General features: G+C 42.9%; 1 protein-coding gene across 1 annotated transcript in view; it reads right to left on the minus strand.

The window, feature by feature from the left end:
• Otud7a (OTU deubiquitinase 7A) overlaps positions 1-23,822 on the minus strand; it is a 322,225-nt gene that overhangs the window by 95,965 nt on the left and 202,438 nt on the right. The window contains exons 3-4 of the mRNA XM_059273496.1: positions 19,147-19,237; positions 17,924-18,078 (exon numbers count right to left, since the gene is read on the minus strand). Coding sequence (XP_059129479.1) covers positions 17,924-18,074 — 151 coding nt within the window. The 5' untranslated portion in view covers positions 18,075-18,078; positions 19,147-19,237. The remainder of the gene's footprint in view (positions 1-17,923; positions 18,079-19,146; positions 19,238-23,822) is intronic.

Genomic DNA, 23,822 nt, shown 5'->3' on the forward strand with positions numbered 1-23,822 from the left:
GGGAGAAGTGGATCAGGGGGGTGTAGATGAAAGGTAGGGGAGGAAACATGAGGAGAAGAGGGAGGAAAAACTGTAGTTGGTATGCAAAATAATGAAAAAAATTAATAAAAAAATATTTACTGAGAGGAAAAAAAGAAGTTTGGTAATGGGGAAGCCATTTTGCTTTGACATTTTAGGGGCTGGATATGGAGCTGAGTGGTAGAGCACACATTTAGTATGTTCCAGGCTCTGGCTTCATCCCCTACCACTTAAGAAAAATGAAAAAGGAGCCGGGTGGTGGTGATGCATGCCTTTAATCCCAGCACTCAAGAGGCAGAGGCAGAGGCAGGCAGATCTCTGTGAGTTCAAGACCAGCCTGGGCTACAGAGTGAGTTCCAGGACAGGCTCCAAAGCTACACAAAGAAACCCTGTCTCGAAAACAAACAAACAAACAAACAAAAAAAGAAAAAGAAAGAAAAAGAAAAATGAAAAAGGATCTAGTGGAATGGAGTAAAATGGCGGGGCTCTTCCAAAATCGGTGGTCCCCAGGTAGGGGCCTGTGCTATCACTGCCTGGTCATTTGGACTCTCCATGATTGCCCTTCAAGATGCTCTCTGAGCAGCAATGTGGATCTGCTCTACCTGGATCCCATGGCCAGCTGGTAGATAGTGGGACCTTTTGACTTTTACTAAAAAGGTCTTCCCTTCACCTTCACCCTTTCTTGTGGAGTATTTTTGCAATCATCTCAGTCAGCAGCTGCTGTCCCCACACCATGGGCAAGATTTCAAGGGCCCAACAGAAATGTCAGTGAATGACCTGTCCTTGTGACTGTCAAGCAATTGGCAGCTGCCTCTCTTTGTGAGTTGGATCAAGAAAATACATCAGAAGTAGTTTTCCAAACTACACATTTTTCAACCCTAAGCGACCAGGAAAAGAGGCTATATTTTCTCAGAAACAATCTGAAGAATTCTCGGTTTCAAATGATCAGCTCATCTAGTTACCATACATACATCTTCAGTTAGCTGGGTAGCTCAACACAAGAGACAGGGATATGCTATGTCCTCCAGGCTACCCTGGACCTACTAGGCTCAAGTGATTCTCATGTCTCAAACTACCAAGTAAGGTGGTACTGCAGGTGCATACCGTGCCTGGCTCCTTCTCTGCCCCTTCTTTCTGAGGAATACAATCTAACTTATTCACCTTTGTTTTCTCTGGCTTTCCAAATTCCACAAAGATTCTGGAGAATCATACAAAAACAAACAGACAGACAGACAAAACCAACAACCATGAGATGCTAATTTCCCATTACTGGTTTTCCTAAGTGAGATCCTGCTGCTTTGTTCAGGAGTTGTTTTCTGTGGTGAACAAGGCAAGGTGTGGGCTTGTTGCTGGACCATCCTGGTGGAGCCTTAGGCCTGACTTTCACAGTTACTGTAGAACTGAAGCGCTGCTTCCCTTCAGGTAGGGATGGGTGCTTCATGAGCAACTTGTGCTTGGCTCCCTTTCAGAAATCGTCTTAATTAACTTAATTAATAGATGCAAAGTGGCCAGACAGTGTCTAGCACATCGATGTTAGCCACATTTTTTTTCCTTTTTAAAAGTTTTGCAGTCTATTGGAGTATGATTTGCTTCATTTGAAAAATAAAGGTTAATTAGGCAGCTCATAAAAGGGTTTATTAAGCCATCTCTTCAGCAATTATCGAAAGCATGCTTGCATCTTTCTTTGTGGAGTGCTGTAACGCTGTGGAAGGCAGTATACACAGAGCCAGGGGGAGGGTGATGTGGCTTTTGTAGAGTGCGCCTCATCTTTGGTGGTCAGAGCTAGGTTCAGATGCTGGTTCTGAATGGGTGGCACTGGGCTCTGCTCTGTCCTGGCTGTGGAACCTCTAGAGACTTTTCTTGGCATCAGCTTTCCCAGCTACTCAATGGGAAATCTTACCTCTCCATTGCTAATTCATTGTGAGAAAAGAAATGATAGTATATTTGTAGAGTCCAATGTCTGGCATATAACAACATCCCTAAAATATATTTTATTAAAATCTACTAGAAGAAAGGAACTCAAAGGCCCAAACATAAAGAAATAAGGAGAAAGATCACTAATAACCCTGATCTGTACAGTGCACAGTGCTGAAGGGTCACACCAAGCCCCACTAGCACTATAATTTTAAGTCAATCAAAAGTTTTCATAAAATGTCCTATAGACACCATCATTAACAATACTATTTTCTTTGTTTTAAAGAACGTCTAATTAAATGAGGAAAATAAGTCTGGAATTTCTGACCTACCTTGGAATGTGCTGTGGTTTGGCTGTGAAATATTCTCCACAGAATCATGTACCTGAACACTTGGTCCCAGCCAGTGGCAACATTGTAAGAGGATGTAGACCCCTTAGAAGAGAAGCATCGGGCTGGAGTGATGGCTCAGTGGTTAAGAACACTGGCTGCTCTTCAGGAGGACCCAGGATCAATTCCCAGCACCCACATGATAGCTCACAACTGTCTGTAACTCCAGTTCCAGAGGATCTGACACCCTCACACAGACATACATATAGACAAAATGACAATGCATATAAAATAAAAATAAAGAAGAGGAGCCTCCCTGAGGAAATGGGTTGCTATGGGTAGCCTTGAGGTTTTATGGTCTGGCCCCACTTCCTGTTCACTTCCTGCTTCCTGACCCACCATGAAGTGAGAAAGCAGCCTGGACTTCCGCCGCTCCAGTCAAAAGCTGTTTCCAATGCCATGCCTTCCCCACCATGAGGCATGCACCCCCCAAAGCCGTTCATGCAAACAAACCTTTTCCCTTTGCTTCTTGTTCAGTACTGGTCACAGCAATGAGAAAAGTGACAGAGGGGGACTTGGGGAGAGTGTATGTACAGGGGAGGGTCGTGATGGGATTAAGCAGAAGCACAGGGTGGTGGGGCTGGAGAAAGGGAAAGTGAAGGGTCTTAGGAGGTGATGAAGCAAGAGGATGGAGCAGGGCCAGACGCTGAAGGGACTGGAGTACTTAGGGGAGGAGCTTGCTCTGCAAGTTTTGAAGGTGCTCCTCAGCCAGTGATTCATCTTTTCCAAAACTCACCTTTAAATTCAGCAACAATTGTGGCAGTGCTGAGCTAACCTTTACAGGGGATTAGCACCTTCCTCATGGGAAGGAATTCTCGCTCTGGAAAGACAGGATTAGCTACCAGCAGGATGCAATATAAGGTGTAGATGTAGTTGTCCCTCTTTGGTACACGTAGTGTCCTTCCTATTTCAGCCATGCTACATCTCATACCCTCACTGGGATGGGCTGACCACAGTGACATGCTCTCGGACTTCTTGACTCCAGAATAAGCTGAAGAAAGCCTCTATTGCTTACAAATGATCTAGCCATAGGTATCCTGTCATACCAACAGAAAGTGGACTTCACGAGTTTCACAGCTTTGGGGGAACAGCGTCTGTTGTTCTGACCTTGTCCTTGGCAATGTGTGAAGACTGACAGAAAGGAGACAGGTGGCAGGTGGCAGGCAGGGACACCTTCCATCTGCAGGCAGATCCTGGTTCACTTTCTTGTCTACATCTTTTTGTCTTGTTGTCCCAATCTGGTCTCTCAGCCAGGGTCTGTGTCCTTACAACACTCTTCCTGCCCTCTCTGTATCATACTGGGATTCTGATGGCAGGATTTTTCCCCTTTCAATCTTTTCATATTGAAATAAACAAAGTATGCTCATAAAGTAAATTATACTCATAAAATTTAAAATAGCATGAGAAGGCCCAGGTCCCTTCTGTCCATCTTTGGACACCACTACATCTTCTGATCCTCCAGCACCTTCTGGATTCCTAGAAGGATTCGGTATCTCCACCCTCCCGGCACACGCCTCCCCAGGGCCTGTCTATGAGAACATTTCAACCTTTACAGCAGCAAATAACCTGATGCCCTAAAGAACCCTCTACGTGTGGAACTGTATTGCCTTTGCATGTCAAGAAGCAGCTGGGACCAGGTGACTTTGCCATGCGTTTTTTTCTTGGTGGCTGCACTGGATACTAGGCAGTGCAGGGGATGCTACAGGACTCAGGAAATGACCTCAAGCCAAAGGGCAATGAGTTATCATCTCATTAGGTTACAACGGCTGTTAAGAGAAAGGAAAGTAAGTAAAAAATGTGGTATGGGGGCGGGGGATGGAAGGCTTGCACATTGCAGGCTGGAATGCAAATTAGTATAGCCACAGTGGAGAACAGCATGGAAGGTTCTTGGCAAATTAAAAACATAGCCAGTATATGATTCAACTACAGGGCATGTATTCAAGGGCAGTAAAATCAATATATCAAAGAGCCATCTGCACCTCCACATTCATTGAAGCACTATTCATAATAGACAAGAACTAGAAACAATATAATTAATTGCCCACTATCAATTGATTCGCAGATGCCAAAGTGTGATACAAGGCCACTGTGGAATACTATTTGGCTATAAAACATGAAATCCTGTATTTTGCAATAGCATGGGTGAATGTGGAGGTCATTAGAGGAAGGGATATAAACTAGGAACAAAAAGACAAATACTTCATTAGCTTACTCATTGGTTGCACTTAAAAAAAAAAAAAGAAAGCTGAACTGCCTACCCCTGTGACCTCCTTAAGGACCAAATGTCCCATTTCCTTTCTGTGCCCCTTTTTGCACACACCCCTCAGTTAAGGAGGCTCAACTTGTGCCACTAATCCCATTCACACCTGCCAGATCTCTCTAGCCTACAACCCTAGCTGGAGAGTGCAGGCTTCCCTTATGACACCCCCAACTCCAGCTACCCCACCAACCCCACACATCCCTACTGCATACACCTGGCCCTTTCTCTAGGTAGATGCAAGATTCCCAGTGCCAACTCTACCTACCTCCACAACCTGAGAACTACCCCTCTCCGGGGAGGGGCACTAGACCTAGCCGGTAACTCTACCCTCCTCTGTAAACTGCCTAATGACCCTGTGTCCTTGCCTTTCTAAAACCCTCTCTACATACATCCACCTGGTAGGGAAGACTCACTTGTGCCACCAGCCACACCCACCTGAGGAATGTCCTTATCCTCATCTCTAGCCTGGGGTTAAACCAGCAACTCCACCCACCTCGGTGACTCACCTGAGGACCATGAGTCCCACACTTGCCTTTTAGGTAAAAAAATCCCATATTCATATAGGCAACTTGGACAGCACCCATTGAAGAAAAGTGCTCAGACTCCTGAAGACTGACACTGAGAATCCTCTACCTCTATAGAAAGTCTGCTCCTGGGCTTAGAAACCTCAGCTCAAACTTAGCGGGGTCTAATTCTGAAACCCCATTTGAACATCAACACAGAAGTGTCTGAAGACTGAATCCTAAGCCTCATGTAGCAACCTGACAAGTTGGGATAACAGGCAGGAGAACATGAAATACTCACCCAACAAAGGAGAGACAAGAGTTCTCTACCAAGAAACACCACTAACTACCTAGTTTGAGATATCTAAGACCCACTGCAAAATCTAAAATATGAATAACCGAAACAAATGTCCAACAGAAATTTTAGTCACGTAGTGATGTCACCTGAGAAAATTGACTTGGATGACCTACAAGGATTATTATTATAATATTAAATGGCAGTAATAAATATGGTCAAAGAAACTCAAAGAGCCTATGGAGAAATGCCAGAATGAAATACACAGTCCCATCCCTACCAAGATGTTACTCAATTGCAATTGGTACCTGCTGGGAAAGGGAAAACCAGTTTTTTCCCCAATGGAATATCATTGGATGTATCAACCATACTACAGGGCAGGCCTCATGTTCAGGAGTCACTGGCCAACACAAATTGGACACCATTTTTTAAATTATTATTATAGTTGTGTGTGTTTTGTTTTGGTACTTTTTGGTGGTTTTTGTGTTTTTGAAATTTTTTTTCAGAGAGAGGGAGGCATGAAAAAGTTGGGTGAGTGGGAGGTTGAGGGAAGATCTGGGAGGAATTGGGGCAGGGGAAAGAAAATTATCACAATATATTATATAATAACTTTTGACTAAAATAACAAATTAAAAAAATCATAGAAGAAACTTACTTCCCCTAATCTAAGCAGAGAGATGATTATCAAGATCCAAGGGGCATACCAAATAGACAGGATCAGAAAAGAAACTCCACATCATACAATAATCAAAACACTAAGTATACAGACAAAGAATATTAAAAGCAACAAGAAAGAGGACCAACTCACATACAATGACAGGGCCATCAGAATCACAGCAGACTTTTCAACGGAGACCATAAAATCCAGAAAAGATTGGACCAATGTCCAGCAAGTTATGAAAGACCACAGATGCCAGCCTAGCCAAACTGAATTAAAGAAGAAAGTGAAAATCTCCCAGGACAAAACCAGATTTAAGGAATTTGTAACTACTAAGCTGGCTTTAGGGGGGATATTGGAAGGAACAATTAGGTCTGAATAGAGTGTTAAACATATACATACACAAAAAAGGACAAGGCACCAATCAATTCCAGAACACTGAATCAAGAGAGGCCTAATAGACCTCCACGAGAGCCACACAATGATGGGAATTAATAGACACTGCTGAACAATAACTTAATATTAATAGTCTCAACTCCCAATAAAGGGACACAGACTGTGAGACTGCATTAGAAAACAGGATTCATCTCTGCTGCCTCCAACAAACACACCTCATGACCACTATGCACACCACCTCAGAGTGAAAGGACAGAAAGGGTATACCAAGTAAACGGAACAAGGAAGCAAGCAGGTGTGGTTATTTTAATTTCCAACAAAATTAACTTCAAGCCGAAACTAATCTAAAGAGGCAAAGAGGGGCATTATGTCCTCATTAACAGAAAAATTCAAAAAGAGGGTATTATAATCCTAAACATATACACAGCAAACCCAAAAGCCAGTAAAAGAGTTGGAGACAGCCCCTGTTCCCACTGTTAATCCCATAAGAACACCAAGCTACACAACTGTAACATACATGCAGAGTGCCTAGGTCAGTCCCATGCAGGCTCCCTGGTTGTCGGTTCAGTCTCTGTGAGCCCTTATGAGCCCAGATCAGTTGATTCTGTGGATTTTCTTGTGGTGCCCTTGACCACTCTGGCTCCTACAATCCTTCCTCCCCCTCTTCTGCAGGATCCCCGAGCTCCACCTGATGTTTGGCTGTGGGTCTCTGTACCTCTTTCCATCAGTTTCAGCTGGCTTTCTCATATGCACCAGGACCACCTGCCCAGGGACAGCACTACCCACAGTGGTCTGGGCCCTTCCACACCAGTAATTAATCAAGAAAATTTCCCACAACCTTGCCTACAGGCCAATCTGAGGGTGACATTTCCTCAGTTGAGGATGAAAGAACTGTTAAATATATAAAGAAATCATTAGCAACAACTTAGTACATTCAAACAATGTACAGAAAAGAAGCTGGAAGAAGGCAATGGACCAGGGCCAGGGGGGCCCACAGGCAGCAGCAAAGGCTGCGATGTGACATCATCTGAGTCCCAGAAGCAGAGGAGGGTGGCACGCTGCAGAATGTTTAGAGTAACTGCTGGAAGGTTGCAGCATCCTGAGAGCAGGGGGTGCAATCGGGGAGGTCGGCAGTAAGGGGAGAAACTGCTACGGTGTCCACCGATACAGAAAGCCCATCTGAAGGACCCCAGCATCGATGCTGGGCAAAATTTTCCATAAATTTGGCATGTCCTCTGCTGGACCAAGAGCATATACAAAACCCTGCGGTCTATTTTCTGCTTAAGGGTGAATGTCTGACCACTTTCCCTGAAATTAGGGGCCCCTTACATATTTCCACTCAACCTTTCACGGGAATTACAGTCAGCTGATTGGGAAAGAAGAAATGAAACTCCCTATTCAGAGGTATTATGGTCATCCTTGTAAAAATCCTAAGGACATACATGCATGCACACACATATACACGTATACACATATATACCTATACTGCCTAGAATACTTGCTCGTCTCCCTCTGTTCACCGCAGATCCAATCCCACCCCTCCCACCCCGCCAGTCTCATCTCCAGTTCTGTGGCAGCCTTCCCTCCTCCCTTGTCCTGTGGATCCCACAGATCTTCCCCCTTCTATCCTCCTCGCTACCCATTGCTGTGTCCTGGCCCCCAACCCCAGCAGCACCCTCTGCTAACCAAGGACTGCTCCTCCCAGGCTAACAGGTAGGCTGCAGGCAGATTCACACCTTTCTGCTCCACAGACCCAATCCCCCAGTCTCACCCCCAGCTCTGTAGCTGGAAACCTGCTGTGGTCTCCTTTTCTCCTCAGACCCCACCCCCAATAGGTCACAAACATCTTCTCCCCTAACCTTCCCCAACTCACTCCATCATCCCGGCCTCCAACACCAGCAGGCACTCACAGAGAACATACCGGCTGAGCAGGACAGGGAAACAGGTAAGCTAACTGAAGACCTTCACCGCGGCCTGCTCTCCTCCACATCCCATCTTCTAGTCTCACCCTTAGGGCTGCTGCAACAGAATACCAGCCGCAGCCTTCCTTCCCCGATGCCCACATCTCTTGTGGATCCCACAGACCTTCCCCTCCTAACCTCCCTCCCCCAACTTATAGCTTTTTCCCAGCCTTCAACTTTAGCAGGCTCCTCTTGCTAACCCACAGGCCATGCCTGCCAGAAAACCTACCTGGCTATTTGCAGATCTCTTCTCCCTCTGTGCCCCAGATCCAATCATCCCCCAGTCTCATCCTCAGCTCTGCATCAGAACACCTGTGGCAGCCTTCCCCTGTCATGCTCCCATCTCCTGTGGATCCCACAGATCTTCCCCTTTTAACTGCCCCCCATTACTTTGTTCCAGCCCCGAACCCCAGAAGGCACCCCCTGCTAAACCAAGAGAACACCCTGAGCAGACCAGGAGAACAGGCAACACACAGCCAACATATTCTCCAAAACACAGAAAAGTAACAAAAACCAAGGAAAGAAACACCCACCCAACAAAGACAAATCCAGAAATCAGCACCTAGACTATAATCATCCCAAACCCAGATGCCTAGACACCATCATAAAAACACAATCAATGATGTCCACTAGAGCCCAGATATCCCACCATAGCAGGCCCTGAACATTCCAACACAGCAGAAACACAAGAAAAAGACCTTAAAACCAACTATATGAAGAAGATAGAGGTCCTAAAAGAGGAGATGAAACAATCCCTTAAAGAAATTGAGCAAAAGACAAACAATTGGAAGAAACAAATAAATTCCTTAAAGAAATCCAAGGAAACACAAATAGACAGTTTAAGGAAGTGAATAAAACTGCTGAAGACCTGAAAACTGAAGTAGAAGCAATAAAGAGAATATAAAGTGAAGGAATTCTGTAAATGGAAAATTCAGGAATCTGAACAGGAGCCACAGAGGCAAGCTTCACCAACAATACAAGAGATGGAAGAGAGAATCTCAGGTGTTGAAAATATGATAGAAGAAATGGATACATTGGTCAAAGAAAATTTAAATCTTAAAAACTTCTGACACAAAACATCCAGGAAATTTGGGACACTATGAAAAGATAAAATTTAAGAATAATAGGAACAGAGGAAGGAGAAGAATCCCAGCACAAAGGCCTGGAAAATACTTTCAAGAAAATCATACAAGAAAAATTTCCTAACCTAAAGAAAGAGATGCTTATAAAGGTACAAAAAGTATTTAGAACACCAAATAGATTAGACCAGAAAAGAAATTTCCTTGGTACATAATAATCAAAACACTAAGCATCCGGAATAGAGAAAGAATATTAAAAGACAAAAGGAAAAAAGAGCAAATAGTATATAAAGGTAGACCTATTAGAATTATACTTGACTTCTCAGTGGAGACTCTGAAAGACAGAAGGGCCTGGACTGATGTCTTGGAGACTCTAAGAGGTAACAGATGCCAGCCCATATTACTATACCCAGCAAAACTTTCAGTCACTACAGATGGAGAAAACAAGATATTCCATGATAAAATTCAAATTTAAATAATATATATCTACAATTCAGTCCTACAAAAGGTGGTAGAAGAAAAACTCCAACCTAAGGAGGTTAACTACACCCATAAAAACACAAGGGACAAATATTCTTAGACTAGCAAAACCAAAAGAAGGAAAGCACATGTGTGTGAGCATGTGCACACACACACACACACACACACACTCATGTACACACTCACACACACACACTACCCCCACTACCACCAATAAAATAACAGGAATTAGGAATCATTGGTCACTAATATCTCTCAATAACAATGGACTCAATTCTCCAATAAAAAGATACTGACTAACAGAATGGATGCAAAAACAGGATCCATCCTTCTGCTGTCCAAGAAACACACCTCAACATGAAGGATAGACATTACCTCAGGGTAAAGGGTTGGAAAAAAGCATTCAAAGCAAATGGACCTAAGAAACAAGCAGGTGTGACCATTTTAATATCTAACAAAATCAACTTCAAACCAAAACAAATCAGAAGAGATATGGAAGGACACTACATACTCATCAAAAATTAAAAAAAAAAAATCCACAAAGATGACATTTCAATTCTTAACATCTATGCCTTAACACAGGGCACCTAAGTTTGTTAAAAACTACTACAGCTTAAACCACATATTGACCCTCACACACTGATAGTGGGAGATGTCAATACCTCACTCTCACCAATGGACAGGCCATTCAGACAAAAACCAAACAGAGATTTATTGGAGCTAATTGACTTTATAAACCAAATGGATCTAATAGATATTTACAGAACATTTCACCCAACCACAAAAGAATATACCTTCTACTCTGAACTTCATGGAACTTTCTCCAAAACTGGCCACATACTTGGGCACAAAGTAAGTCTCAACAGATACAAGAAAATTGAAATAACACCCTGCATCCTATCAGACCAGTACAGATTAAAGCTGGATAACAACAACAACAACAGAAACAACAGAAAGCTCACAAACTTATGGAAACAGAATAACTCTCTACTGAATAAAAATGGGTGAAGTGGAACTAAGGAAAGAAATTAAAGATATTCTCGAAGTCAATGAAAATGAATACATAGCATACCCAAATTTCTGGGACACAATGAAAGTGATGCTAAGAGCAAAGTTCATAATACTAAGTGCCTACATAAAAAAACAAAACAAAAAACAACAACAACAAACCAAAAAAAAAAAAAACAAAAACCTGGAGCTATCTCACACTAGTAACTTAACAGTACACTTGAAAGCTCTAGAAGAAAAAGAAGCACTCCTAAGGGGAGTAGATGGCAAGAAATAATCACTCAGGGCTGAAATCAATAAAATAGAAACAAAGAAAACAATACAAAGAATCAATGAAACAAAGAGTTGTTTCTTTGAGAAAATCAACAAGATAGACAAACCCTTATCCAGATGAATAAAAGACACACAGAGAATATCCAAATTAACAAAATCAGAAATGAAAAGGGGAACATAACAATGGACACTGAAGAAATACAGGGAATCATAAGAAATACAGGGAGCCAAACCCCCCAGGATATCTAAAACAACCCTGAACAATAAAAAACTGCTGGAGGTCTCCCATTCCTGATTTCATGTTGTACTACAGAACTCTAGTAATAAAAAACACATTGGAATAAAAACAGATACGATGATCAATGGAATCTAATTGAAGATCAAAAGGTAAGTCTGCATATCTATGGACACCTGATTTTTGATAAAGAAGACAGAAATATACATGAGGGAAAAAAGACAGCATCTTCAACAAATGGTGTTGCTTAAACTGGGTGTCTGCATGTAGAAGAATGCAAATAGATTCATATTATCACCCTGCACAAAACTCAAGTCCAAGTGACTCAAAGGCCTCAACATAACAATCCAGTTTTATGTTGTATCTACACTGGATCTGAAAGAGGAGAAGGCAGGGAATAGCCTTGAACACACAGGAGAAGACTTCCTGAACCAAATACCAATAGTGCAGACACTAAGATCACCAATTAATAAATGGGACTTCATGAAACTGAAAAGCTTCTATAAGGCAAAGAACACCATCATTTTGACAAGGCAGAAGCCTACAGAAGGGAAAATATTTTTATCCGCTCCACATCTAATAGAGGACTGATATCCAAAGTAAGAACTCAAGAAACTAGATATCAAACAGAATTCTCAATAGAGGAGCGTCAAACGGCTGAGAAACACTTAAAGAAATGTTCAACATTCTTAACCATGAGGAAAACGCAAATCAAAACTACTTTGAGATTCCATCTTACATCTGTCAGAACAGCTATGATCAATAACACAAGTGATAGCTCATGCTGATCAGGATGTGGAATAAGGGGAACACTCCTTCATTGGTGGTGGGAATGCAAACTCATGGCTGGTAGGAATGCAAACTCAAATACAGCTACTATTGATATCAGTATGGTGCTTCCTTAGAAGGTTGGGAATCAATTTATCTTAAGATCCAGCTATATCACTTTTGGGCATATACCTAAAGGATGCTTCAACCTATCAGAAGGACACTTGTTCAACTATGCTCATTGTAGTTTCATTCATAATAGTCAGAAACTGGAAGCAACTTAGATGTCACTCAACAGAAGAATGGATAAAGAAAACATGGTACATTAACACAATGGAGTATTATTGAGCTGTTAAAAACGGCATTATGTAATTTGCAGACAAATGGATATAACTAGAAAAAATCAGACCCAGAAAGATAAATATGGTATGAATTTGCTTATTTGTAGGTATTAACCATTAAGTAAATGATAACAAAGCTACAATCCATAGACCCAAAGATGTTAGGTATGGAGGAAGGTTCTCTAGGAAGGAGAAACAGAATAGATTTTGTGGGTGGACTGGGGTTATGTAGGGATTGGAATGGGAGGATTATGTGTGGAAGGGGAAGAGAGATGGGATTGAGGGAGAGAATGTGGGGGTGGGGGTGGTGAGACAATTGGAATTGGGAGGAATTTAAGGGATGATATGGAAAACTAATGCAGTAGAAACTTCCTAAAATATATGAAGGTGATATCCTAATGAGATCTCTTAGTAATGGGGGATACAGAGTCTCAATTGGTCCTGTCAAATGAAGCTTCCATTAGTGGGACTGGGTTGCATTCAACTGAGTTATTTGCCCAAGGAGTCCCATGGAAATCTCCAAACAACCCAGACTGTTGCTAAGACAGCAATCCTCTCTGCAAACTGACAGAGGGGGCCCATTGCAGAGGACAACACCCATACAACTCACTGAAGACGAAAAAGTCAAGCTGGTGCCCACACGACCTCACCTCTACAAAACCTCTGGTGGTTTTGGTGAAGAAAAGTACTCTGCAGGTTACCCAAAGAGAAATGTACACACCAAGCCAGCCACAAAATCTTTGATGTACAATATGTCCTGCGTTTAAGATACACTAGGGCAATGGTGGCACAGAACTTGTGCGAGTCACCAACCAATGTCTGATGAGACGGAACCCATATCCAACACTGCTCGGGTGACCAAGAACCAGAGACTAAATAGCCCAGAGACCTAGGATAAAACAAATACTACTTTTGTAAAAAAAAAGTATCAATAAAATGACTCATAGTGATATTCTGCTATACTCATAGATCAGTGCCTTATCCAGTCATCATCAGAGAAGCTTCCTGTGGCAGCAGATGGGAACAGATGCAGAGACAAACAGCCAGACATTACTGGGAAAGACAGTTTAAATGGGATGTCTCCATCAAATCCTCCCTCAAGAGCTCACTGCTGCTGAAGAGGAGGTGGAAAGAATGTAAGAGCAAGAGGGGATGGAGGACACTAGGAGAACAAGGCCCTCTGAATCAACTAAGCAAGGCACACATGAGCACACAGAGACTGAAGCAGCAAGCACAGGGCCTACAAGGGGCTGCATTTCTCTGTGTATTATTTATATGTATGTGTATATATTATAGCTTTTAGCTCAGTATTTTCACATCATTCTGAGATTTATTCATTAATTAATTCACCTACTCAAAACATAGTTAGTAGATGTCTGTAACTGGGTATAAAGTAATGAAAAATGCATGTGATCTCTATGATCATAAAGCCTGAAGTCTTGAAGATGAAGCAATACTGAAACATAAGTGGAGAGCTGGGCAAGTGATTATAGAAAGAAAAGAGAAGGCTTATGGTAGTATGGTACAGCTTAGTGTTTTTATGGGACTCCTCAGTGTGAGAATGGGTGGGTCTCTGATTCTTGCCCCTGCTCTTAGGATCTTTTCCTCCTGTTGGTTAGCCTTGTCCAACTGCGAGATGATGGGTTTTGCTTTATCTTAGTATATTTTATTTTTGTCATGTTTGGTTGTTACCTCTTAGAAACTTGTTCTTTTCTAATGAGAGATAGAAAGGATGTGAATCCAGAGGGGACAGGAGGTGGGGAGGAACAGAGGGAGGAGAAACTAGAATCAGAATATATTGCATGAGAAAAGAAAAATATTTTTAATAAAAGGAAAAAATAAAAAATATTTGAGTTAGCTTTAGTGACATTTCATGCTAAAATCTCAACAGTAAGTAATTATATTTCAGCATACTAGCAATGAACAATTAAAGGCAGACAAAATTAAATTACCATTTCAAGAAACAAGACTCTCATATATAAATGTAAAAAAAGCAGTTATGAGCCCCGTCTGAGATGCCTACACAATTTGATGAAAGAACTCAAGATCAATATAAGCAGAAAACATGGCTGTACCTCATCAGTTAAAATTTAATGTAGCAGCAAGAATGTTCTTAAACATATAACCAAATTCCAGTCAAAATTCCTGGTCACTTCCAAGTTAAGGCAAGGTTATCCCAAAATTCTTGGGAGAGGCAAAGGAAGTGGAGCAGCGAAATAGTCCTGAAAGGGAAGAATGGATTCTGGAGGAGCATGCCTTCAGACTGTGAGACTCACTACACTGCAGGAGCCAACCTGGTGTACTTGTCAGCAATGGAAACAGATGCCATGGGCAAGAGCAGATATAGATTTCTACACATGCACTCAGCTGGTTCTCAAATGCTACAAAAAGTCATTCTTATTCAGTGGTGGACAGGTGATATTTTCATCAAATGGTGTTAGAATTACTCGCATTCATACAAGTAAAAATGGACCTGAGCCAAAACCCCCCACATCACACAAAAGTAAAACTTATAATGGGTTGCAGATTTAAGTGGAAAACACAAAAATGTAAAACTTAAGATTACATTCGAGAAGAGCCTGGGCTCCAGAGCTGCACCAAGTTTCTTAGGGTCCCACAGGTGTGAGGCACAAAGCACAAAGCCATCAAGTTGAATTGTATCAGACAGAGATCTTAGGGTTGCAAAGCTCTATGAGGAGAATGTGGAGCCCAGCAGGGCCTGGGAGAAGATATCTGCACTGTGTCTGGCAGAGGATTTGAACTCATTATATACAAAGACCTTTTGATGCTCCCCTACAGGAAAAAGATTAAAGTTAGAAATATGTAAAAAGTATGAACAGATGTTTCATAAGATATAATAATCAGACAAAACCAGACCAAACCAACCAACCAACCAAAAAACACCCCAGCATGAAACCATCTCAGCACCAAAAGCTGTCAGGTAAATGAAAATCAAAGCCACTGAGGAATATCAGCACACACCCATTGGAGTGATTAAAATCAACAGAAGCAAAGAAAGCTGGGGGGCACATGGCACAGACAGTGTCTCAGGCACTGCTGGTAGGGATTCAGGCTGGCCTCCCACTGTGGAAAACAGAAGGCCAGGGTCTTGTACAGGTAAACATACACCACAGGCAGCGAGCGAGCCCAACCTAGGTAAAATTAAAAATGCATTCACAGAAACTCTGCTGTGAAATATCTGTAGACACTTCAGTGTAACTTCCCCAGACTGGCAACAATGAAATGCCCTGCAGCAGATGAACAGATCCACAAACTATGGTCCATGTCTTACTACTCAGCAATAAAAAAGAAATTAGGGACACATAACTGAGCTAACTCTTGGGAACTGTGCTGACTTGTAGGGAGCAGAGGAAGCCCTGAGTGAGTGAAGCCCTGAGTGTGTTGACATGACCTGGACATGTCAAGGACCCTGTAGCCTCAGACCCATGTTTTAATGTCAAAGCCTTCCCTCCTGGGATGTGGCTCAGGGGGAAATGGCAAAGTTTTCCCTTTGAGTCTGTGTGTTGATAGTGTGTGCAGAAAATGTTCTCCACAGCTTTCTCCATCCTATCCCATCCCAACCTTATAACCTTGCAGACTGCTCCCCTGTGGAAAGTTCTACTGAGATTAACTGAACCCATCTCTTTGACTCAGCTGTGCACCATAAACCCCACCTCCTTTTTTACCCTGCCTCTGCGCTTCCAAGGTGCTGTGGTTTCTCCAGCAGAGAGCCCAGAGCAACCCATCACAGCTTTCTGTCTTTTCTTTATTCCCTTGTGGCCTGGTCAGGTCAGTTAAGGGGCAGTGACAGACAAGGCGCTGAGTGAAATGCTAGTTCTGAAAGATCCAACAGTAGGACTCCATGATCACAACTCCTCTCTATGAAGAGACAAAGCCAGCCGAGCAGAGGTTTTGTCTGTGGTTGCCTGAGGACCCGGCTGGGATCCAGCCCTTGGAGGCAGTACAGCGGTGCTGTGCCCGACAGGGTTATCACACGAATCCAACCATGTGCTACAGTGCATAGACTGGCACATAAAATCCAGTTTTTATGTATCTTAATTAAAAAAGTATGAAGGAAAGAGGAAAAGCGGTAATAGTGTTTGGACTCTGTGTAAGGGGAATCAGGTGAAATGCCACAGCTGGTTACAGCAGCACAAGCCACCTGCACAGATTCTGAGTCACCTTCTACTGTCCACGATCATCCTCTAAAGGTAAGTCGGTGTCAACTTGCATAAAAAAATCACCCCCAAACCCACCTAAGGATAAAGGAAGTAAAATAATTGACTATCTTCATTTGAGAAGCAAGAGAGTTTGGCATGGACCAGCCCTACAGCAGCCTCCGTCCCAACCTGTTCATTTCTAGGCTGCTCCTTACAGCAGTAAACTGAGCAGCAGGGACCTCAAGGGACTTCACATGACATGGAGACAGGGCAGCAAGGACCACATTGTTACTCACACACATCACCGAAACCATGAGCTGGGCTGAAATTATGAGAGGTCGAGGGAAAACTTTCAGATTGTGCATTAGGATTTCCTTAGCACCCCAACAAGAACTTCCAACTCTCAGGAGCTACCCCGGGTTATGAAAATGCCTAGTAATTCAGTTTTCTCTAATTGACCTTGAGAATCACTGTGGCTTACAATGCTTGACAGTTCCCAATTCCACAGTGATTTATGCATCAGGAGACAGATCAGTCTTGGAAAACAAGCTCCTCTTCCCCGTGCCCAAATGTCCTGAGCAGTAGTGATCAGTTTTTTATTTTTCCTTGCTTCAAAAGCATCATCACTGAAGAGGAAGAACCAAGGTTAATTCCAGTCTGTGATGACTATGGGTGAAGAGAGCCCCAGAAATATCCTATATACACCAGACACATGCTTTCTATGTCTCAAGTGCTCTACCTGAAAAGCCCAAAGGTGCACTTTGATTTCCTGGCTACTAGGTGGTTTTTCCACTGATAACTTTGGCCTAAGATATTTGTATCTCAGCTAAGACCAAGATGTGAAGGGAAGGTCTCCACAGAAAGCATATTCTTGAATGTTCTAGAATTTTTACTCCATTGCAGTATATTGTCCTTAAAAATGATTATTGTAGTTGGACTTATTCTCCAGAAGCACTCACCAGTGCCATCTTCTTCCTCTGTGTGCACAATAACAGCTGGTGATCTATGTCCTATCCCAAATACTGACAAGCAAAACAGAAGAATTCCATCCCCAACATTAACAATTTGTTTTACTTCAAAAGTGGCCAAATGCTGTCCAAGTGACACCATTGTCAGTCAATGAAGACCCTCTCATCTTCTGTCCAAGTCTGAAGGGGTGGTTTGGGGACAATGAGGTCCACATACCTTCCAGCAGGTCTCTGGCCAGACCAGGTTCTGCCCCCGTGGACCGAACAAAGTCTGACAGGACTGCGTCCATATCAAGCGTCATAGGATCATGTAGAAGTGCTGCCCAGCACTCAGCCGAGGGTGGGTTTGGAAGCAGGCTAGAGACCATCCATCTGCAGGAAACAAGAGAAGGGCATCTCACCATGCAATGGACAAGAGGGATGTGTGAACGAACACACACACACACACACACACACACACACACACACACACACACCTCAGAGTTCTCATCAACTAGAAGAAATTCCTACCACCTCCATTGTACCATTCTGAATTTGTTTTTTAAATAATTCCATTCCTTTACATGCAAGCTGTTACATCATTAAAGTCAAACTAAAGCATCAATCCTCTGCAGCACTGTGAGACGGGGCACTGGAATCTGTGCTGTGTCTTCCAATATGCTGAAGCCTAATCTGTTGGCTGTTCAGAGAGACTCCCAGTTCAGTCCTGGCTAAAATATCTGCTGCCTCCTTGAGTTTTCACATTCACAGTGACAACCCCACTGCATTCACTGGATGTCAGATGTCCTGAACAAAACAGCTGCAGGCAGAGGGACAAGATGGGTGCCTGAAACAGCTGGATAAAGCAGCCTTGGGTGTCACCTGGGGAAAGCAGTTTCAGAGCTACTTGTGTTCTCAGTGAGGGCAGATAAGCAACAGATGCATCCAGCATCATGTAGATGACTGGCCAAATGTGGCCCTCTGTCTGTTTTTATACATAAAGTTTTATTGAAAGTTGGCCACTAGCACATGAATGAGTTGAGTAGCAGAGACCATGAAGTCCACAGAATTAAAGTTATCACTATGTGGGCCTTTACGGGAAGTTCACTGACGCCAGGACAGATGCTGCACAATTTTATATCATCAAGTATGTGGTTAATTTTACACACTGCATGGTGTTGTTAATGAATTCTCTTTGCTCCTCCTTCCCTGATAATCATGGTATGGGAGTTCTCAGTGACCAGGTTTTGTATTTTTAGAGCAAGGCACACTGGCCTTATTTGGCTGGCTGTGGCAGGGTATTCACTGCTGGGAGAAGGGAAGATAAAAACTCCTAACACCCAGGATGTGGGGATTGAGGTCTCAGGCAGGAGGTCATAATCGCAGATCTAGCCATTTGTAGTGTCCTAGCTGCATCTGGCTCCTACTTTGGCGTGGCTAAAAATGAAGAAATGGTTTGACCTGATGTATGTGGCACCAGTTAGGAGCCTCCTTCCTCCGCCTCATGCACCGCAGCTTCAGCCGCAAGAGTCTCCTCTTCTGTCACTGCCACCTGGGGACAAATGAGAGCATAAGGGCATGTTATCTCCTCTCCTGTGTTTTGCTCTTCATCAAAGGAAGCTGCATTTAAGGTGGGGACCATTGTTAGAGGCAGGTCCTTTGCTTCCTGGTCAGCTGATCACCAGCTCCCAAAGTGGAGGCTGGCAAGAAAGGATGGGCTCAACTTCCTTTTGGCAAGCACCTGGGATCACGTTCACAGACAAGAATAACTCTAAACCTTGCTTGTAACTTCTGGGTCAATACATTTAATCTGAGCTACCATTTTAATTATATAGTTCTTAAGTGACATTAGATGCAGCTATCCACTTTCACCTTCAGAATATTTTGTCCTCCTAAATGGAAACTGGCCCCACTAAACACCAGCTCCCTATTGCTACTTTCCTTAGAACCTGGCAAACTCCATTTTACTGTCTGTGTCTATGAGTTTGACTAGGTACTCCTATAAGTAAAATCTCACAGTATTTGCCTTTTTGTGATTAGCTTATTTCACTTAGGATAAATTCATCAAAGTTCATGTAAACAGTAGACTGTCAGAATTTGAAGGTAAGTCCATATTGTTGATGGAACACTATGAACTTCAGTTGAAAGACTGATTATGATATCCCTAAAGGTGCAATAGTAGTACTCACATCTTGGTGGTAATCAGCAGCTGTATAATTGGACTTATGACCACATTGTTATGACTACTTTGTAATAACCATATTGTTGCGACTGCCTTGTTATGACCACCTTGAAGCCATGTCTTTGTTTCAGGAAGTTGTTATGGCCAACTTGTTATGTTCTGTTTCTGTAACTCTACCTATTTGCCTTCCAAATTCCCCATTTTGAAAGCCCCTACTCCTGAGCTATAAAAACCCTTATTTTACCCATGTACAATGCTGATCTCTTGAATCCTGCCTTTGGGGAAAGACAGGATTGCATGTGAATACAAAAAGTTTGCTTTAATTAATTACTTGCTTTAGTTAATTTGACCATTACTTGGGTTGGTGGTCTTTCTCCTCACATCTATGGGATTGACAAGAACCCCCATAACTAAGACTCATGGAACATGGTGGAAGAGGGGGCAGAAAGATTGTAAGAGCCAGAAGGCCAGGACATCTGCTATGAGATAGTGCCTTCGAGACATGACAGGGAAGCTTTATCCATGAAATCTTAACAATATGATTGCTTAAACAAGACCAGCCAATGGCAACACCCATTGTCATGTCAAAGTGGATTGAGGAAATCTCATAAGGGTCTACCTCTAAATGAAGAACTACAAGCAATTAATGACTGTTGAGAGGGAGAAAACCAGTCTTTCCCCAGTAATGAGCTCCCTAATTAGTTACCCAAACACCCAGTGGCCAGCCCTAAAAAGATATACATATGAGCAACCTAAATAGATGTGATAGGTTGTACTTATATATTGATTCATCTATCTATCTATCTATCTATCTATCTATCTATCTATCTATCTATCTATCTATCATCTATATCTTTCTATCTATCCATCTATTCGTCTATTCATCCATCCATCCATCCACCCACCCACCCACTCACCCACCCACCCACCTATCTGTCTATTGTTTTTTCAATACAGGGTTTCTCTGTGTAACAGCCCTGGCTGTCCTGGAACTCACTCTGTAAAACAGGCTGGCCTTGATCTCACAGAGATCCATCTGCCTCTGTGTCCCAAGTGCTGGGATTAGAGGTGTGTGCCACCGTGTCTGTCTGGCTCTGACACATTTCTATTTCTACACAGAATATATATAATATATTATATAAAAATAATAAAACAAAAGAGGGCATGAATTTGAGGGGGGCATGGGAGGTGTTAGAAGTGGGGTGGGGCAATTATGTAAGCACAGTACACTTATGAAATTTTAAAAGAATTTTACAAAGAAATGAGTACATATACACTGATGAACAGAAGAGGACCATTTTCAGTGCAGGCATGAGCCTTTGACTCTGGGGGATGGCAGGTGTTGGAACTCATCCAGAATTGCTGACTGATGCTGGGAGGCAGGCTAGGGACTCACATTTCTGCTGCTGCAGAGACATGTTCAGGGACAGCTACCTTCAGGTCAGGGTTATCCGAGTCAGTGGGGAGCAGGACTCATGTAGATCTTTCTGAAGATGTGACCTGCAGAGCACAGGCACAAAGGGCTAGGGCTGCAGCACAGGCCTGGAGTGCAGCCTAGACTCAGGGTCAAGTAAAGGCCCCGGGGTGGAGCACAGGCTGGGGGCCAGTGGCTCACCATGTGTGAACCTCCACTGTATCCTAACTCCCTGATTTGGGCAAATGAGTGGTTCCCTGGAGTCTTGCTTGTTCTCTTGATCTGAAAAATGAGGCTAAGAACAGCCCTGCCTCTCAAAATTGCTGAGAGGATGAAAGAAAATGATGTTTCATGAACACACTCTATTGTTATCATTAGTAACATGGATTTGAGACACGCAGCTGTTTAGTATTGAGGATCTTTGCTCTATCACAGATGTATGCACATATCCTTCCTATGAGGAATAACAATAAAAAAGGGTCATACACACTTCAATCCATCCTACTCTGCAATGGAGGAGCCCATTCTGGTGAGAAGCTCGCAGATGCACAGATAACATCGGGGGTATACATAGCATCTTAGGTCAGATGACAATGTTTTTTCTGTCCAGACCATCTGCTTGCTCCATCCCTGTGACTTGGGACAAATTCACTGACACTGGATTCTGTGTATGTTACATTAGTGAGATAAAGCTTCCAGGGCACTCATGGTCTTAGTTAAGATGAAAATTGGGAGAACCTTAGAATAAAAGGGCATAAGGTTAACAAAGTGTCCAACGTGCACAATCAACCCCAAAGCAACTTTCCATGTGCTACCGCTGGGGACACATACTGATCTTTGAGTAACTGTGGCTGCAACAAAGCAATGCATCCAGAAAACTCCAACTAAAAAGCCCTGGGTGAGGAGCAGGTGAGAGAGCAAGAGAGAAGGAACAGGCAGTGAGGCTGGGGGATGACAATAGACAGGGCTGCCTGACAACCAAACAAAAGTGGATACGGCAATACCTGGCTCCCAGGATGCAGATTTTTCACCTTGGCCACATGGCCTTTTCCATCTCTTCCTTGGTAAAGTTCTTTTTCTAAAATATCTGGAAGTTCGTTACTGTAGGGACTGCAGAGAGCTCTAGAAACGATGATAGGCAGCTCCAGCTACCACTTAGGCCCAGGTTTGGAAGGAGGCACGTGTGGGTTCCGAGCTCCTTCCACTTGTACAGCAGATGTAGACGGGGTGGAGAAAGGCACAGTTTTTGATTCAGGGACCACTGGCACTGTGCCAGGCCAGCTCTTAGGGCACCGGACAGGGTGGATTAACACACATGAGAAATCGGGGCACTGAAAATTATAAACAGCTGGGCGGTAGTGGCACACATCTTTAATCCCAGCAGTTGGGAGGCAGAGGCAGGAGGATCTCTGTGAGTTCGAGGCCAGCCTGGTCTGTAGAGCAAGTTCCAAGACAGCCGAGGCTACACAGAGAAACCCTGTCTAGGAAAACTAGAAAAAATAATGTAAATGGCCTTTCAATGCTCTGATTTATGGACTACTGTATCCCTCCCCTCTCTCCATCCCTCTCTCCCTCCCTCCCTCCCTCCTTGTTGTCCTTCCTCCTCCTCCTCTTCCTCCTTTTTGGGTTTCTTTCTGAGAAAGAGTCTCACAATGCAGCCTAGGCTGCCTTTCAATTGCTATTGTCCTCTTGCAACCTCATGAGCACTAGCAGGTGCTGGAATTACAGGTCTAGTTAGATTCCTATACTTCTGAATTCAGATAGAAAACAGTGATGTCTATATTTTACAAATATTTTTCCTGGGGCCAGTGAAATGGTTCAGCAGGTGAAAGTGCATGCAGCCAAAAGTGACAACTTGAGTTTGATCCCTGGGAACCACACGGTGTAAGGAGGGAAGTGACTCCTCTCCCCTTACATTGTCCTCCGACATCCACAGACATCTCATAGAGCATATGTACCCACGTAAATACACACACACACACACACACACACACACACACACACACTCTAAGTGTAACTAAAATATTTTTCAATGAAAAAATTTAAATATGCATAGAAGTAGACAAAAGAATACATGATAAACATCAATGGGCTACTCAGTTATGGCAACAATCAATTTATAGCTAATATTATTTCTTCCATACTTCCAATAATTTCCCCTTTCCACAACATTTGGAAAAAATGCCCTTTTAACACTATTTTATCCACATGTAGAAGAGTATTTTTCTAAAAGACTCTAGAATATAACCTTAATACTATCACACCATTTAGAAATTAACGGTAATTCTTCAGGGAAATTAATATTCAGAGGGTGAGAAAATGACAGCATAACTTACAGAACCTTGGGATACAGCTCAAAGAATCTGAAGAGGAAGTTCCACAGCCATAAATGATCACGTTAAAAAACATTAGATAGATCTTAAATAAGTATTTTAAAGATGTCACTCAAGGTCCTAGAAAAATAAGAGGAGCCAGACTCAAAGCAGTAGATGGCAAGAAATAAAGATTAAGGCAGAAATTATGAGACATAGATTACAAGAA

The sequence above is a fragment of the Peromyscus eremicus genome, chromosome 1, assembly GCF_949786415.1.
Source record: "Peromyscus eremicus chromosome 1, PerEre_H2_v1, whole genome shotgun sequence".
NCBI lineage: Eukaryota > Metazoa > Chordata > Mammalia > Rodentia > Cricetidae > Peromyscus > Peromyscus eremicus.